An 18,924-nucleotide genomic window follows, 5' to 3' on the forward strand; every position below is an offset into this window, starting at 1 on the left:
TGTACGCAAAATCAAAACATTTCAGGAAAATTTAAATCCCCAGCACCCCCCCCTCCCCGCCTCGCTATACAGTAGTTATGAACACTGAGGTTGTCGTACAAGAGCATTACTACAATGCACGTATGTTGGAAACGTCTCATGGTTGTCACGTAGAGCGCAGACAGTGTACAGCGTTGAATAATTTAGACTGTTCGGCTAGAACACATACAATTTATGGATTTGTTTCATAGCATGCGTTCCACCTACTCGATATGACAAATTGTTCGGTGCTATTCGCTGTTACAAGCCATTCCTAGCTGCAGAAAAATAAAACCGTTCCTTCGTAATGGGAAAGAGTTATGGGCATCTGGCTTATTGGTACGTGCTACAGTCCATGGCTTTGTAAAAGACGGGGAATTGTTCGAGAGGCTCGTTTCTTTGTTAGACAGAACAAATGGAACCAACAGACAGTTAAGCCAAGGAAAGCGCAGGGGACATTACTTGCTTTTTTTTTAACTGTAGTGTAATGGTTACAACCTAATTTGAAAATCATTAAAGTGGACGAAAAAAGAGCCTTTCCGTCGGTGGGATCCGGACCCACAACGTTCGACGATGCTCTACCAATTAAGCTACGACGGGGGGTGCTGCCTCTTTCACTTCTTGTTTGGTATGCATGTGCGTTAAATCCCTGGAAGTGTTAGCCAGCACTACTCGTAGTCAAGGAGGCGAGTGTGAAACACATTTTTTTTATTTGCCCGACGGCGTCACGTTGCACGTGATCTCTGCAGGAGATGGCAGCTTAACAATAAACCCTCGCATGCTATGGATTGTAGCACTCAATCGTCTTTAACCGTAAATCATTTCGTTCATGCATCCATGCGTTTACTTATGGAGGAAGCTTTCGGAGCACGTGAGTCCCTTGAAAGAAAATGTTACAAAGAAAGGAGGGGTTTCGAATAAAGCGCGCGTAAAACCAAGGTCAAATTAACGTCGTTATGGAGACGGCGGTGGTACACTCGTGCGGTGAAGGACGCTAAGACAATTTCGCGCGCACTGAAGCGGTGGCCGTAGAACTTCGTAGGGAATTTCCCTTCTTAGCACCCGCGTGTGGTGCACGGGTCAGGCAGCCGCGTGCCCTGTCCGGCGCCAAAGTGTTGAAGACACAAAAGGCATCGCGACTGATGCGAACACTCTTTCGCCGAACCGTTTACCTGGCTGGATAACTGTTATGAGAATTCGCTTATGTAGAGAAATAAAGAGAGCCCTCGCAGAAATGGTTACGTTGATTCATCCGAACGCTCCTTGCGTCCATCCAACATTACCTCCATCTCCGTCAGTGCGCTTTTCGTGTGTGTGGAAGGGCTGAGGAAAATAGCACCTCTTGCTTTCCACAATAGTTTGATCAAACCTTCTCTCCCTCAATCCCGCCTTCTCTCGAAACTTCATATATGATAGTTCTCTACACAATTCTATGTACAGATGTATCTCTCGGAAAAAGCCGTATATATACTGTAATGATGCAAGAGCACAATACGTACTGCTGCTGTTGTTGTTTTAAGTGCGGAGCACTTTAGGGGGCCGGGCTGTCGTAGGCTGTGATCGTATGCTGTCGTCGTAGTTTGTCTTAACGCAGGCAAAACATACCATAGCCATCTGAGCGCGCGCTCGTGCCAAAGAGAAGTTTTAATTCTCTAGTTCTTCGAGCGCCTTGATGATGATATTAACGCAGGCAGAACCACATATAGCATAGCTAACTGTAGTATATTGAGCGCGCGCTCGCACCAAAGAGATGTCGTCTTCCTCTTGTTCTTTGAGCGCAGGAAAAAACCACGTATAAAAATAGAAAAAAAGAAAGCAAGCGGAAAATGGAAAGAGAGAGAACGAAATAAAAAAAAAGAGGAAGAAACATAGAAATAAATAGAAATAAAGAGAAAAAACACAGAAAAACTGGAAAAGAGAGCAAGAAAGAAAGAGAGTAGGAAAGAAAGAGAAAACTGAAGAGAAACAAAGAAGGCTGCGCAGTTCCGTTCCTAAAATTATTGTGGGTTCCAGGTCACTGTGGATTACAATTAAATGAAATGGCCGATTGCTTAGCGCGGGCCTCAATGGATGGCCCAATAATGTCGGTACTTCCAGTAGTGGAATATCCAACAGCGATCAGATATAGAAAATTTGCAATTTGTACAGATATAATGGAAACAATAACGAATTGGACGGACTATCAGCATTTGAAATTTCCATGGAAACCTCAGTGGAGTCAACCTAGACGATCGGAAGTTATGATAACCAGATTTCGATGCCGTGTCCTCCCATTAAACTTATATTTACACAGGGCTGGCCTGGCGATATCGCCTCTCTGTCATTTCTGTCAAGAAATAGAAACTGTTGAACATTATTTTTTGTCATGTCGCAGGTATTCACTACTTAGAAAACGACTTTTAGTTATTCCATTTTCGAAAGTAGATTTAAATTTATCTGCAGAAATAGTACTAAGCTTCGGTGCTTCCGTTTTGGGACATTGCCGCAGGGATGTATTCGATACGGTGTGCAATTTCATTCAAGCTACGAAACGTATCCCATTTTAATCTCTACTTTAATGAACATTCTTACAGTAATTAAAATGTGTTGAAATCTAACAGTTTAAATTGAAATCAATTCCAAATTGTTTGGGCCAGAGGAATAGAGCTGTCTGATCTGCTCACAATTTTTTGCACAATTGCGGAATTGGAAAATTTTTAATACATTAGCTGTCATTTCCTTTTTTTTCAATCTTTATTTCGTTTTTTATTATTATTAATAATACTCATTCTTGAAGTTATCAGACAGAAGTTACGATACGCAGTCTTGGCCAATCCCCCAGAGTGGGTAAGTGCCATAATTTTGAGGAAACAAACAAAGAAACAAGCTCCGCACTTCCTTCAGGCTTGACGCGACTAGTGAGATCGAAGCTGCCTTACTTTTTTTTTCACCACCGTACTGCCATGTAACGTATCCCTTTAAAGCATTGCTATTCGAATGTCGTTACGGTACTGCAGACATAGGAAGGTCGGCCAATAAAACGAGTCGTCGTCGGAAAGTTCCGCGTGTGGTCGATCCCCATTTCTTTCGACGCCAAAATGAACGGAACTACACAGGTGCCTTGGGACACGGTGAAAATGAGAAAAATTAGGAGGAGGCGTCAAGAAACACAAGTGAAGGAAAAAATAAATAAATAAATAAGTAAACGAATATCGTTGCCACACGAGATTGCCACGTCAGAACGCGCATTCATTGCAGGCAAAAGCTATGGCAGCCCAGCCCTAAGAACACAGCCAATACGCCGCGTCTCAGAGGTCATGCGATGGGCCGACACTGCGAGAAAAAAAGCTTCGCGTTACGTCGCTTGCCTGGGCTGGCTGCGTGATGTAATACTCTCTCTTCTAGTTTATTTCTTCGCCCGTGCTGTGGGATTTGTCGTTTTTCTAAGGTTTGTCTACAGCGTCTGTGAAGCCATTGTCGTGTTTCCGTGAAACCATTTACGAAGAAGCGGCCACCAGAAATTGTCCTAGAACTCACCTGAATGGGTGCTTGCTTGCACTGCGGCGTTGAACGACCCTCGTTCGCTGCCGACGAGCGCTGCATGCTTTCCCTATATTTGTGGCCACATTGCTTCCCTGTGCTGAAGCTGGCCCCGCCACAGTGCGTCATCTGAAAGGACAACATATTAGAGCTTATTTTAATTAGAATGTATTGTAACAAGAAAGATCTTCGCAACGTGTCGAAGTAAACTGTAAACAGGAGTAGAGTAGCTGCACAGTAGCTGCACAGCTTGCAATGTGAAAAAAGCTCGAATCTATCGGTTCAAAACACTTTTTATAAGGCTTCTCGCTGATAGGTGTCATTAGAGAAGCAAGAAATAACCGCACTAAATTATTCGCGTAATTTTTCACGGGTTGCTACGCTTGGAGTGCTTACAATATTATTGCTTCTTTAGAAAACATTCTTTTGCGTAGGTCATCCCTAACTGCGTGTTGAAGGTTGCGACGGAACTCGCGGTCTCTACCAACAGATACGTGGCTAAGACAGGAATATAACATCTAATAATGATTCCCAAATGTTTTTCTTTTCACCCCCATTTTGTTTACAAATTCATAAACTAATTCTTACGATTTATTTACACGTAGTGTTGTCAGAACAGTTGTACCAGTCCATCTTTTTTTTATTATTTTTTTAAAATTTCGCCAATATTTACCCCTGCGTAAACCTGCAAGTAGCAGCCTAGATCTGCAATGCTTACTAGAGCACGTCATCGATTAAAGCTGCCGACTTTAAGCTATACCTACAGCCATAGGCGTGCTCAGGGTTCTCGAATGGGGAGGGGGGGGGGTCAAGTTTTACCACAGCCTCCTAGGATTACAGTGGCAGTAGAGCATATATGAAATAAAGCAAGCTTCGCAATGGGTGCAAGAACGATAGTTTTCGTTGCCGGTCTTCGGGGGGGTAAAGACGCGATGTAAACAGTTCTTGGAACAAGACATCAGGTGTCCTCGACCGCCATTGTCGACGAAAACCTGCATGGCCATAACCCACACTCTAAAAAAAAAAATGACGGGAGAGGACCGACCGAATAAAGCTGCGGGGTGGACTTGGTGCCCTCCTTAGGTCAGGGGGCGGGGGGGGGGGGGGCATCTGGGCGTAACTCTATGGATACAGCTGCTCATGCATACTAATAATCACCAATAAAAACGTCGAAACTCGGAAATAATTTTTCATTCACATTGCCAATGGTTAGGCGAATGCTAGGTATTGCTTCATATCCCTCATTGCGCTAAACGCTTGGCCAGGAGAGCTACGATGATAGTCGAAACACCGGCCTTTTGATCCAACAAACCCTTTCCGGTGGGACTACTCGTTTAGTATGCATCCTTCGCCTGTATTGACATTTGGCTTTCTAGCAGGCACGTGTCAGAAGTACCCGTACGGATGGTTCCGTAGTCCTCCGGTGAATGGGTGCGTCACCTTAGCGCTATCAGCAAAACTCATCGTCTCCTTCCAACTTCAGCGACGTGTGACGTTTCGGCCTCAAAGGACGCGCCGCGGAAGCGGCCGTGTAATTACCGGACGAGGCGTAAAGGCCCGCCACGACAGTGACGTCGACGGGACGCAGCTGATGACGTATAGCCTCGAAAAGCGCTCGGAGAAAAACTGCGAAGAGCAGTGGCAGCCAGGTTTCCTTCGACGAGTCCCGGCGAGGCTGCTGCTGCTGCTGCCCGATGCGAGCGTGCGACGTGTGTAGTGAGGAGTACGCCCTTGAACGTGGTCGGGCCTACAACGAGAGAAAGAAAAAGCGGATTCCACGGGCCGAGCAAGGCGGGATACCGAGGCTGTGTCTTATTCGCACGTTGGAGTCGGTTGCTGCAGCATCGATCCTCAACTGCTTCGTCTCGTTGGAAACGTGAGTAGCCTTCACTTGGCGCGAGCCACGTCGTTAGCGTTAAGTAACAAAAACGAATCGGAACAGTACCGGCGACATCATATATGCTGAAAAACGGTGATTCCGTTGTCTCTCGGGATTTAATGGCTTCCATTCGGCCTTTAGAAAAATCGCGATCGTCTTCAACGACATATCGAAGACGAGACTGGCTACCGTTCTCCAGTTTGGTTTGACTCAGAAGTGAGGTTCATTAAGTGTTAAGAAAACATCCCGCATGCGTACCTCGAGCCCTGAAGGTCATACTTAGGGACATCGATTAGGCGCGCTTTACGTGATGTGCACAGCATTGCTCGAAATAAAGCGTGTGCGTGCATTTCTTCTCATTACTAAGACCCTTATTCTTCCTCGAGCATATGTTTTAAGAAACACAGTTTTGTTACCATTCAAGCACTGGTTATAAATATTTCGTAAACAAATTTCGCAGCCGGTAATAGGCTGCATTGTGGAAGCTCCCTTAGGTCATAGCCCGCAATTTTTATACCTCCCTGGGGAAATCGGAGAGAAATTTTATATTTACGAGTCTGCATAAAATAAAGTACGAAACATTTTTCATACACTCTTTCAGTTCAATGTAACAAAGCAAAGCATACAGACTTTGATGTGCAGACATTTTACGGCCCGTAATACAGTTGTAAACAAAGATTCATTAAAAATGGCTTCTGAAGGCGCTGAAATGGCAGATGCTAAACTACGTTTTAGAATCTTAGCGCACCAAGATGCTTCAAGTGAACACTCGTTACGATATTTGGCACCTGACGTTAGCTTAGCGTATTTCTAGATTATTTTGTGTGTGTGTGTGTGTGTGTGTGTGTGTGTGCGTGCGTGCGTGCGTGCGTGCGTGCGTGCGTGCGTGCGTGCGTGTGTGTGTGTGTGTGTGTGTGTGTGTGTGTGTGTGTGTGTGTGTGTGTGTGTGTGTGTGTGTGTGTGTGTGTGTGTGTGTGTGTGTGTGTGTGTGTGTGTGTGTGTGTGTGTGTGTGTGTGTGTGTGTGTGTGTGTGTGTGTGTGTGTGTGTGTGTGTGTAGGGGACTGTTGTTGCTTGGGTACCCGCACTCCCGTATGACTACAGTAGCAGAAAAACTTGGCGTAACTGGCAATAAATATTCAAAGTTGACTGAACAGCGCGAAAACAGGCAAGTAAAAAGAAAATAAAATATCTGTAGTTTCGGGTCAGCCCTCGTGTGTGTGCATTGTTTTATCGGTCGTTGTTTCTCTTAAAACTGCCCTGTCAAGTGTCACGAATAGACGCGGCTATGGTACACACTCAGCCGTCAACTGTACTACATATATGCTAAAATTTGCTATCGAACGACATCACTTTTCAACAGTCCATCTACCATTGCTGTGATGGCGGGCTGCTCTTACTTGCGCTAGCACAATTGTGCGCCGTACAGTTCTATGCTATGTACTGTTACATTGATGTTAATCGGTTCACTATATACCGAGTGAACTCACCTTGTATGCACTCTGCGACAAACCTTTTTTTTTTTTTAAGCCGTAGACTGTTCTAGCCCCTTGCACCAACTTTAGATTTAAGCCCATGACAAATACGTCTTTATTCTCTCTCAGCATATACAACACAGAAGTATCCATGGTACTTAGGACATTGAAAGAACAGCGTGATTAACTATCGCTGGAGGGTTTGTAAACAGCGAATTTCCATTTTAACTTGAAATCTGCCAATAAGAATAAACCGTAATACGCCGTGTGTGCCACTATAAAATACAGAACTGGCTCGGGGTGTTCGAAGATACCATGCTTTTGTGTTATATATATACTGAGAGAGAATAAACACAATTTTTTCATGGGCTTAAATCAAGTATTCAAAAAGGCCCCCATGTGGCCGAGCAAACTTATATCTAAAGTTCGTGCAAGGGGCCAGAACAATCTACGGCTTGGAAAAAAAGTTTCTCACAGAGTGCATACAAGGTGACTTCACTCGGTATACTGAACCGATTAACATCAATGTAACAGTACATAGCATAGAACTGTACGGCGCACAATTGTGTTAGCGCAAGTAAGAGCAGCCCGCCATCACAGCAATAGTAGATGGACTGTTGAAAAGTGATGTTGTTCGATAGCAAATTTTAGCATATATGTAGTACAGTTGACGGCTGGGTGTGTGCCATAGCCGCGTTTATACGTGAAACTTGACAGGGCAGTTTTAATAGAAACAACGACCGATAAAAAATGCACACACACGAGCGCTGACTCGAAACTACAGATATTTTTTTTTCTTTTTCCTTGCCTCTTTTGGCGCTGTTCAGTCAACTTTGAATATTTATTACCAGCTACGCCAGTACTGTTACAGCAAACAGAACCCGCGAGTAACCTCGACTCTGCTGGACTTGAGAATACATTAGAGACACTCCCATGACAAAAAACGAAATGACAAAACAACATTACACGAGTAGGAGCCTATTTCCTCCTGCACACATCCAACTTAACAGGGCGCAAGCAGTGACAAACAATTACAAGTACGTTCACATTACTCAGCTGTTACAATACAAGGAGTGGCATAATATTCAAGCATGAATACTATATGTAAAGCATGCAAGGTAGATGATTGTACACTAGAACATTTGCTCAGGGAATGTGGGTCGCTTTCCCTGGCATTACTCGTGACAGGTCCTCAAGCATTATCAGGTAGCAAGACCACAAGCCGCAAGTCCTAGCTGTCCAGTACGCCCATCATGGGGCCACGAGGCTTGACCTCCCGGTTACAACGTGGGAGTAATTAGGCGGGCTCTCCAACCCTGTGCAGGACATTCAGTAAAGTTTATCCCTGCTCCTCTGATTGACCTTCCTGCATTTCCTTCCTCCTCCTCCTCTCTCTCTTGCATCTTCAACTTTTGAAGAAAACATTGGAGGTGATATGACGAATACAAACTTTGTCATTGCGTCATAACGGGGAACGGAAACACGCCTTGGCGGAAGCGATAGGAATTAACTTATTGCCGCCATGCATTGTCATGCGAGGTCAACACGTGAGGACCTTTCATGGACTCGTCGACTATAGTATCGACAGGCTTAGGACGGCCGCGTGTAATGGAATATTCCACCTAGCAACTGCGTTCCGTCCAGAGAAACAACAACGAAACACCCGTGCGCTGCCGGCGGAGGCAAACGACCACCTTAATTTCGAGAAAGTAAAAAAAAAAAGAACAAAAAAACACAAAACAAGCTAGGCTAAGGCATCTATTAGACGGTGCTTGGAATCGAGGAAAGAGCGCATTGTCAAGCTCCCGAGCTTCACGTTCTGTGCCGCTTGTCGTATTCCGCGGACGACCTTGAGGTATATGAGATGTGCCCGGGTGATGGGGGCTCACGCTGTAGTCGCTCATATCGTTTCTCTTTCTTCTTGATTTATTCTTCTTCGTATTTCCTTCTTGCCTTTTTCTATTTGCACGACTCCTACATGCGTTTGCGTTTACATCGAGAGAGCCGGCCCATTTCGTGGAAGTAGAGGTTACGTGCGCACGCTCGACAGCTCGTCACCTCGCCAGGGGCTGGTTAAAACCGTGCAGTATAAAGAAATCCATAGTTGGCGTCAGCCAGCAAGTCAGCAGCTGAGTTTGCGGAGTTATTCACGCGTGAGAAATATCTAGTGACAGCTGCTCGCTTGGCCAGTCATAACAATCGACGTTCGCCTAGATTTCCAAACCTATGACGAGAGCCAATCGGCAATCGCTTTTACGAGCAACAACCGGCTTCGCTCTTAGATTCACCTCCTGACCGATCGACCCCGCCTTGTCTACCGCTTCACGCTGTTTTTCCGCTAGGTCCTCGTTTGCGCAATTCGCGTTTTAACTTCGCAAAGTGAGGGTACAGTCGTGGCGTTGCGCACCAAGTCGATGCATTTGCGTGGCGGAAGATGCTGTTTTCAGGAGTAGCTTGTTACACGTGGTTGGCGTCAGCAGATGCAAGTGAATTTATTTCACCTTAAGTGCACAAGGAGGTCACTCTGTGCTCCGGAGAAAAGTTGATAGTGCGGTGCTTCCTAACGCGAGTAACATGCATTTGTCCCGAAATGTGATAATTCTATTTATCTGAACCCACACTGCGTTATATATTTCTATTTTCGACAAAAGCAAGCGATAAAGGTGTACAAAGGGACACGCTAAGCTGCAGAGTTAGACGCGTGGATATCAAAATTATTTTTCTACCTTAACACGATAACTTAATGACCTTTCCATGACAAACCTGTTGTTTCCGTTCCAATAGTTCATTTTACCTGAAGTACTTGCTATGAATACTGATGTAAAGGTTGTTGTTGTTGTTGTTGTCCTCTGTGCATGAAAGGTTTGTACATGTTCACTTGAAGAGATAACACTCTTTTATAGATGTGAAGCCCCCCAAAAAACAAAAACTCCAATGTGCTGAAGATTGCCTAAGCGAGATTCACAATAACTTGAGCCTAGCGGCGACAATGTTTCTGCACCCTGCCACTTTAGCTTCAATTTTTGCTGCGCTGGCGTGATTGCTACAAAGGTCGCCAATGCAAAAGTGACGCGCGCTGTTGTTTACCTCTGGGAAGCAACATAAGCACCCCAACATCCAGGATCTTCCTTGTGCAACAGGAATGGCATAGAAACAATCCATTATCTTCGTAGGAGCGTGTTTATGAAGCCTCACCTGTCCTGCTACCTTGAAGGTTTTGGCGTTCGCGTAGTCTTAAAGCGCCTACTTAATTCAAAACCAAGCTCAATTACGTTTGTGACATAATATTGTGCATTCTTGCCTCTTTCAGCGCAGTGTACCAAAGGATCTCTACACGATGGGCGTGAAAAGCTGTTTTCATCCGACCTACCTGCCAACCAGAGTCAACCGCAGGAGATAGCGGCCGCGGTGGAAATGTGAAGCAGCTTGTAGCGTGGTTGAACATCACGACAGGCAAGTAGTAGCACTTCATCTGAATTACAGGGAAACAGAGCTCATAGAAATATACTTATTCGGTATATAAGATCAATACACTTTTTATGCAAGCGCCGGCCGGCTAAAAGACACACTTTTGTTTTAACACGAAAGTGTTTTATGCGGGGGGTCCACCACGGCTCCACTGACGTATTTCCGTCACGGATATGACGTTGTAAAATATATAGACTAACAGATGGCAAAGAAAAAACTAGAAGAAAAAGTTCCGCACCGGGAGTCGAACTTACGACTCCTCGCTCTGCTGCGCGCTTCGCGAAACGACTCGGCCACAGACGGCACGTTCTTCGCCACACTAACTGCGAGCTATTTATATGCACCATTTGCCGGTGGCGGTACTCAGAGATCGGTGGCAGAAATCGGAGCGTGTTTTCGTTATCACCAGCGAGATGGCGCGAAAGGTCGTTGCCCCATGTGTTGCGATGAGCGCGCCTCTACTAGGCGTGCTCACTTGTACGCGCGCGCTTATCTCGTGGTGGCGGTGGTTTGTACGTCTTGTGCTCTCACCGCCAGTGTGCGTTGAAGTTACAGAGAGCACGAAGGTCCCTTCGCTCACTGCAGCGGCCGCTTTTGCGAAAGGAGTGTGCTGCTCACACACGAATAAGTTACAACTGTGACAGTTCACGCTCATCCTGTGCATACTTGTGCGTTTGTTTCATGCGTCCTCCTTTGCGTTTGAGCAACGCGATTTAACTGCCCAGCTGTGACAGTTGTTCGTTCGCGCTCATCCTGTGTATGTCCTTCCCGTGCATCTTTTCTGCTTGAGCAGCGCATTGCAAGTTTCGAGCTGTTTGCCGTTCTTCGCATGACATTACAATTTCTTGCTATAACATTCATTCCTTCGCCCTTGTGGCGAAACAATCCACAATAAGCGCTCAACTACGTCCGTGAAGACACGTGTCACTTTCGTGTTATACCGATTCCTATGACAGAGGGATCAACCATGTTTTTTTTTTCTAATGTATACAAACTGTCTCTCATCAGGGCTGGATAGAATATTTTTTTTGGTCTTACTGGCAGTGTATAAATCTGCTGACATTCACTTTAGATAAACGCTTAACAGGTCGTCGACAAAAATTTAACTCATCTATTTCAGAAATATTTTACAGACACGTTAGGAATGTTTTATGGACACTATGGCTAAATGCTTATGAGAATGACCACATTTTTTTCGTGCATAAGGCCAGTCACTTTTTTAGTGTTCTAATATCAACGATTAGCAAGAGCAGCTATTTCTGTCTTTTTTGTATTTTTGTGTGAAAGATGGCACAAATAGTTTTCCATGTCCAGAAAACTGAAAATGCCATACAAGCGCGAACACAAGCAGCGTTAGTTGGCAACACAATAAGCAAGTAAGAAACTAAGCTTTCTTTCCCTTCCAATACGTTAATTTTTACCATTCGGGTCAGTAATGCGCAGTAGCCTTACGTAATCTCATGTTAAGTGATATAGTGGGGTAGCTACAGCTTCAGTAAAATGTACTCACCTCAGTCTGATGAAAGCACTTCGTCATATGACACGTCAATTTAAGACAGTTAGAGACAAAAAAGTTTGTAAGTTTTTTATGTATTATCTAAAGCACGCTAACCACACTTTTGCGCACACGCAGGCGGCGTCAATGCTCGGCACGTTAGAGCCATGCGAGAGGCGCCTTTCGTTCCGGCATGGTTCTGGCTCTGGCTATTGGCCTGGGGACCATGCTCTCGGGCCTGGAAGAGGGATGAGATGCCGTCTCACAGCAGGGTGCGAACCCTCGACTCGCTCTACATTTCACCCCAGTTCGCTGTTGCCCTCACCGTCGGCAGGGGAAAATTGCTGGCTGCCTGGTTTCGCAACAACTGCGGCCTCCAGCACACCAGCGACGGTGGCCTGGTCATCACCGGCCACCAATGCTACGACGTACCCACGGTCGACATGTCCTCGTGGGCCGTACCGGCATCCGGCATTGCGATGTACCTCACGTCAGTGCGTTACCTCTCGGAAAGAAGCTTCGCAGGCTACGGTCCTGTGCACCACGTGCACCGCCTGGAGATCTTACAGAACAAGATCACCAACATTCGTCGGAGGTCGTTTGTGGGCTTCTCCAACGTCACTTTCCTCAGCCTTGCCGACAATCCGATCAAGTTTCTGTCCGGCGAGGCTTTCGTCGGCCTCGACAGCCTCAAGGTTTTGGTACTGTTCCGAACGTGGCTGCACGAGTTTTCTACAGTCGTCGCGGCTGTCAGTCCTCACGTGCTGCCCAGTCTCGAGATCTTGAACCTCGGCGGTACGCAAATCTGGCGCATCGAAGAGTACGACCTCGTTCCCATGGAGAACTCATCGCTCAAGCACCTCCAGATCAACCTGTGCGACATGCTGACCTTCATGCACCCTCACGCACTAAAGCCACTAAAGCATTTAGAGGGCTTTTACTTCAGGGACAACTTGAACATGCCTCTCGACAACATCATCGACGTCATCACCAACATCACTCAAGAAACTTTTCGAGTAATTGACGTCAGTCAGCCCGTTTCAAAGACTGCCACGTACACAATCTTGCAAGCAGTGTCTCGAACAACGGCGGAAATAGTGATCTTTATTCGGCTTACAGACGCTACGTTGACCAAAGACTTCTTTCCCCTCATGCCGCGAGTTAAGTGCATAGTGCTAGAGTCTGGAAAGATACGAGACTTCAAACCCAAGGCCGTAGCCAACCTTCCGAATCTTGAAGAAATAAGTTTCGTCAGGAATCAGTTCCTGGGGATACCCTCCGGAATCCTGGAGCCAAGACTGAAGGTGCTGGACTTGAGTGGCTATGACCGCGGTTTCATTCAACTTGATGTTCCTGACTACGTATTCGGCAAAATGTCTAACCTTAGGGAGCTTTATTTGCGTTACAAAGCTTTGCCTTCTCTAACAGAATATACATTCTGGGGCCTGGTAAGCTTAGAGAACTTGGACTTGAAGAAATGTTCAATAGATTCACTTCCCGAAGGAGTATTTAAACACCTCATCAAGCTTAAGCATATTGATCTCAGTCGAAATCCAATATTTCGTCCCGGCTCCTCTGTTAATATGAGGGCGTTCCAAGGTATTAGTTCCCTAAAGACTCTCATACTTTCTGATACAAAGCTAACAGACTTGTCAACGTCATTATCCTTCGGAGATCTTGCAGGCTTAGAGTATATGGACTTGTCTAACAACTCCATATCAGCGCTACCCGATGATTTCTTTAAAAGTAGTCATAACCTCGAGCATCTCAACCTTCGTCAAAACTTCATAGAGAGTTGGAAGCCAGACAAGTCATCCATAACAAAGCTTAAGAGCTTAGATTTATCGCTCAACAAACTCCAGTATTTTAATCGCGACGCCTTGCGAAGCTTTGACCGTCTTCACATCCTAGACCTCTCTGAAAACGTTTTTTCGTGCACGTGTGGCATCCGGCCTTTCCTGGAATGGTTGAGGGGCACCAACGTCACGGTGCGTTACCTGCCGTACACTACGCTGTACACGTGCGGCGATCCTTTAGAGATGGACGGCAAGGCCATCCTCACAGTCGACTCTCTCCTGCAACGAACATGCAAGCCAACGCTCCTCGTCAGTATCGTGTGTGTAGGCATTGTTATTCTAGTCATCATCAGCTTGCTCGTAGCCGGCTACATTTATAGGCGCCGCTTCGACCGCTGGCTTCGGTCGCAGTCCACGGCGCGTTCTGCCGCCAGCAAAGTGTACCTGTACGACGCATTCGTCTCCTACAGCAATAGCGACACACAGTGGGTCATCAGCAGGCTGCTGCCCCAGCTGGAGTGCAGTACTATAGGAAATCTTAAGTTATGCGTCTACGACCGAGATTTCGTCGCTGGACGCAACATCAGCGAATGTATCCTAGAGAGCATCAAGCAAAGCCGAAAGATCATTCTGGTGCTATCCAACAGCTTCCTCCAGAGCCCCTGGTGCAAATTTGAAACAGACCTTGCTCAGTACACGCTTCTGGAAGAGAATCGCGACGCCTTCATCCTGCTTAAGATCTCTCGCCTCGACGAGACGCTCCTGTCGCCAAAGCTGAACTACCTCCTCAAGACGCGTATCCACCTGAGCTGGTCTCAGTCGCCCAAGGAGGAAGTGGTGTTCTTCAACAAGCTCCACAAGGCACTAACAGACGACAGAACTCGACCTCTTTGCGAACAAAGTGCGCCGGCTGCCGCCCCAAAATTATTGTTCTTCAAGAAAGTCAAGAGGAAAGCTAACCTTGTCTAGTTCAGGCTCACGATTTTCTCAAAACCATGTGTTCAGTGCTGTGTGCTTGGAAAATGTGCCATGTGTGCTGCACGCAGTCGTGCGAGCGAAGAAGTCAGTGTTGTTGGTGTTTGTTTCCACGTCTTACGCGTCCAATAAAACTTGGTGCTTGTTTTTGAAGTGTTTTCGCGTTATCTGCGATCATGCGACGCAAATAATTGCTCACAAATAAATCAGATACAATCATGTAGAGTTTCATCAAGTACTCTGGCACAGTATTTCCACCAATCAGCCTTCCGAACAGGTCACTTGTGAGTAGGAGCTCTGTGATCATGTTAAGCAAATTACACCATGCATCAAAATCTGTAGCCAATAAGTTGACAAGGCAGCAGCCCTTGCGGTACAGGGCAAAGGTGCGCTTTATGTAGGCGTGATATCTTGGCGCAATTACTTTCGTTCAACGTATGCGTTTTTCCGGCACTGTGCGAAAATAGTGCATTTAGCAAAAAAGTGGCAACGATAATATCCGTAAACACTGACGTTTCTGTTTCAAAGTCACCATCACTGTGGTTTCGGAAAAAACAAAACAAAACAAGTATACAAACGGAAAAGGGACTACATGCAACCCCTTCTGTTGCGAAATGCTGGCAAAAAATTGCCACGTGAAAATACTCGTTAGGGGAATTCCGTCAGCCTATTATAATGCTTAGCAGTGGCCAACACGTGCCGCGGAATCGGCAGGAGAAACCAGTCACACTACCTTAGATTTGACGTGAAGGGCTGTGCATAAATATTTATTGAAATGTGCATGTCTAATACGCCACACCAGCTACTATCGTCCGTAGTATAGAAGCAGGTGCTATCTTAATCTGACTGTTAATGACGAGTTTCCGTTAGCAATAAGTGATACTACTTGCATTTTTTGTGAGTTGTATTTTACTGACCGTAAATTCCTGTTTTGGAGAAGGGAACGCTCCTGTGAGGTTATCTCCATCTTTCTGTTGAATGTCCAAGTGAGCTTCGTGAATGTCCAAGTGATCATTCGAAGCTTCTTTCAAACGCATTCGAACTCACTACATAGTGTCAAGAAAGAGCTTCGCACGTCTTCCCTGCGTAGAAAAAGATATATTTCTACGGCAATTTTTTGCGCGTGGTCGACACAATGCTTATATATGTAACGTGCGATTTCTTATGCCGAATGTACTAAACATCCAAGCCGTGTTTATGTTTCTTTTCTTATTGCTGTACAGCTGTGCGTGCGCTTCTGAATGAATGCGCTTATGTGGTTATAAACCTCGCACTAAACTCGCACTATAATGCCAATGGCCACTTCGGAGAATTAATGATTAATTAATTATTAATTAATTAGTTCATTCGGATGCGTCGAGTGGAACACGAACCAACCTTTGTGGTTTTGCTTAATCGATCCTCATCCAGCCAAAATGAACACAGAAATGTAGCCACCACCATAGTTACACGGTGGTGGCACCATTGAAGCAAAGTGGTGGCTGCGTTTAAGACATGATATTTCATAACACCTTAAGCACAGTTGCATAAATTCAGGTGCGTTACATTTGTAAAAGCGCATAAAGCCAGAAAAAAGTGGAGCGAAATTCATTCATCATTGTTGGTCCCTTACTGATGCAATGGAGGGGAAATGGCGTGCTTCCGTGTTTGTGTACTAAGGCTCCTTGTCGGTACTGTAGCCGTACATCAGAAGATCCGGTTGGTTTTCCGCGGAACAAGGATTGAACCCGAGCAGCTATCTCGCGCACGCTTGGTACACGAGAGGGATTGTTGATTCTGAAAGTTGCATAGCCGGAACGTGTACATCTGCCTGTGTTGTTGTGAGCGCGTTGCATGGCGTAAAGAAATAGAGCAAATTCGAAAACATCGGCGTCCTTTTTTCTCTTTTCCCCTTGGGGCCTGAAACAAAATCCGTCCTCAATAGAAATTAGTCAACGTTATTTAGTTAATCTCGCCCTGTGGTTATACGCAACACGTCTTTCGAGATGAAGGACGAAGACGAACGCCAATCAGGTTCACGCAGGCTCGAGCTGAAGAAGAAGAATAGCTGCACGCTCAAACGCTCACGTTCACCGCTGCGTCTTCATCGATTCAGCAGGAAGCCGCAAAATGGTGAGGAGCCCTAGGCATTTCAGCAGCGGAAGCGGATATCTATTCTTACCCCTTTCTATGGGGAGAGTTCTAGAATGTCAGGCTGTGCGACGTTGCTATAGGGGCGATTTGCTATTCCTCTAATGTCAATTAGCGACAGCCGTTCCTTCGTGTAAGAGGCTCGCCCCAAACAATCCGCGCTGACGTGTTCTACGCTGAATCGCTCTAATGAAAAGGCTATACAGTTGAAACTCGATTTAACGAAGTGATGAGGGCGCTCGAATTATTTCGTCAAGTCGGGAAGTTAGTAAAATTGAGAAAGCAATTTTTCGGTCCTTCGAAATCATAAATTCTAACGTAGCGTCGCCCGAAAGCTACCGCGGCATTTTATTTGCCACTAATACACGCCTGCGCGTGTGAGAAGTGTGGTGTATTGGTTTCGGTTCCGCTTTCGGAACCCGTTCTTCTGCTCTCAGGGGGCTGGGCTCAGGGGTATCGACGCGGCCGTACGGGACGCCGACGCCGAACGAAGAACCTAAGGGCCCGGCTCCCGGAGCGCCGGCCGGGAAGAAGTAAGGAGCAGCAGCCGAGACCCAAGCGGAACTCTTCATTGACGTCAGTGTGTCTGCCTATACACAATGGAACTGCGCCCCCTGAGGGCAGAAGAACGGGTTCCGAAAGCGGAACCGAAACCCATACACAGAAGTCCGCGGGGACAGCCCGAGCATGAATTCCTCCTATGTGCGAGCGATACAGGCGAGGAAGCTAGGGCAAGCTGCCGATATTCAAAGACTGGAATAACGAACGCAGTTCATGTGCAAGCAGGCAGATGAAGAAAGTTACAAGGAGGCGAACAATGCCGTCTGTCACATAAACTATTAAATTGCCGTAAAGGAACCACCATGTTCCCTGATTAGTATTTGCAGAGAAAACAAACACATACCCCCCATCGCCAACTATAGTGTCGGGGCTGGGGTGGTTAGATGTTTTAACGCGATAGATTTATAGCGCACGTCTGAAGAAAAGCCGTCTATGTAAACACTGAAAATAAATCACTGCATTTTTGCTCCCCTATTTGCGGAAAAACTTCGTTAAATCGAGTACAGTGTCATGAAAGCTTCGTTAATTCGAGTCGATGACAACATTGAACCCTTTGGGTACCTGCCCGGGGCATGAAAATTTCCTCGTTTGATCGGGAAATTCGTAAAATTGGCTTTCGTTGGATCGAGTTTTAGCTGTATTACCGGTGTCACACGGTCACTTCCGATTGCGGTTGGGCCTGACCCAAATCAAATTTCTTGATCGTCATTGGCTCCTTTACGCAAACTGCAGGAAGAAATCCACTCACTTTTGAGAAAGTTGAACGCGATCAAGCTTAATCGCGATTAGCAGTGCACCGCGTGACACCGGTATGAGTGTTCGTGCTCCGAGAGCTGCGAGAGATTCAAAGCTTGATAAACAGGGAAGACGAAATGTTCAGGTAGCTGCCCACTGAGGATAGGATAACAAACTCCAGGGTCTTTGACAGTCGCATGCTGCTCGAGAGGTGTGTCCCACAATGCGGATAGTGTTCAAATTGCCCCCAGCAGTTCGACAATATAACAAACGTCCCAAATGTCTCATGGGCGCCATGGAAAAGATAACGCGCGTGACACGAACATCGGTAGCATTGCACACTTGTTCTACTTACCTAAATATCATGAATGTTGTAATAAATCACGATTGTTGGAATGAACACCAGAGAACATCTATATGAAGGCGCTATGTTCCGTCTGTTCAAGCATGTGCCTGTGGAGCAGATAATCAAGAATTCTGTGGTAGTGTACAGAATGCTCAGAATTAAAATCCCGCCGTGCCCGTAGCCAGAAATTTTTTCGAGGGGGGGGGGGTGGGGTGGGGTGGAGGAGCCCACTTGCTGAAAACCTTGACTATTTCAGAAAAACACCTCGTTTCATTATTTATTTTTGGTAAAAACACTTACTTCACCAAAATTTCGGGAAAGGGGGGCCGGCCCCTAGCCCCCCCCCCCCCCCTGGCTACGGGACTGAATCCCGCAGACGGAAAGTTTTTGAACATCTTTATTTTATCTAATGTACGCATGCCCTGCGTTGACGTCACCTGCTTATGTGTATTTATGGGTGACGTCACACCGAAGGGTGGATCGTTCACCGATTCGTAATCTGTCAAGTTAGCCACAAAAATGTCCTCCG

The 18,924-nt window shown here is 46.1% G+C and overlaps 1 protein-coding gene across 1 annotated transcript; it reads left to right on the forward strand.

The window, feature by feature from the left end:
• The first annotated feature begins 5,231 nt into the window (after nucleotides 1–5,231).
• On the forward strand, nucleotides 5,232–14,690 carry LOC119382925 (toll-like receptor 4). Its single transcript, XM_037650841.2, has 3 exons — nucleotides 5,232–5,413; nucleotides 10,200–10,342; nucleotides 11,991–14,690. The coding sequence occupies exon 3, from the start codon at nucleotides 12,020–12,022 to the stop codon at nucleotides 14,615–14,617; it is 2,598 nt and encodes an 865-aa protein (XP_037506769.1). The 5' UTR covers nucleotides 5,232–5,413; nucleotides 10,200–10,342; nucleotides 11,991–12,019; the 3' UTR covers nucleotides 14,618–14,690.
• The last annotated feature ends 4,234 nt before the right edge of the window (nucleotides 14,691–18,924 follow it).

The sequence above is a fragment of the Rhipicephalus sanguineus genome, chromosome 2, assembly GCF_013339695.2.
Source record: "Rhipicephalus sanguineus isolate Rsan-2018 chromosome 2, BIME_Rsan_1.4, whole genome shotgun sequence".
NCBI lineage: Eukaryota > Metazoa > Arthropoda > Arachnida > Ixodida > Ixodidae > Rhipicephalus > Rhipicephalus sanguineus.

What these genes read in the sequence shown, in the direction of transcription:
- LOC119382925 (XM_037650841.2), top strand. Translation starts at nt 12,020, where the DNA reads ATGCGAGAGGCGCCTTTCGTTCCGGCATGGTTCTGGCTCTGGCTATTG.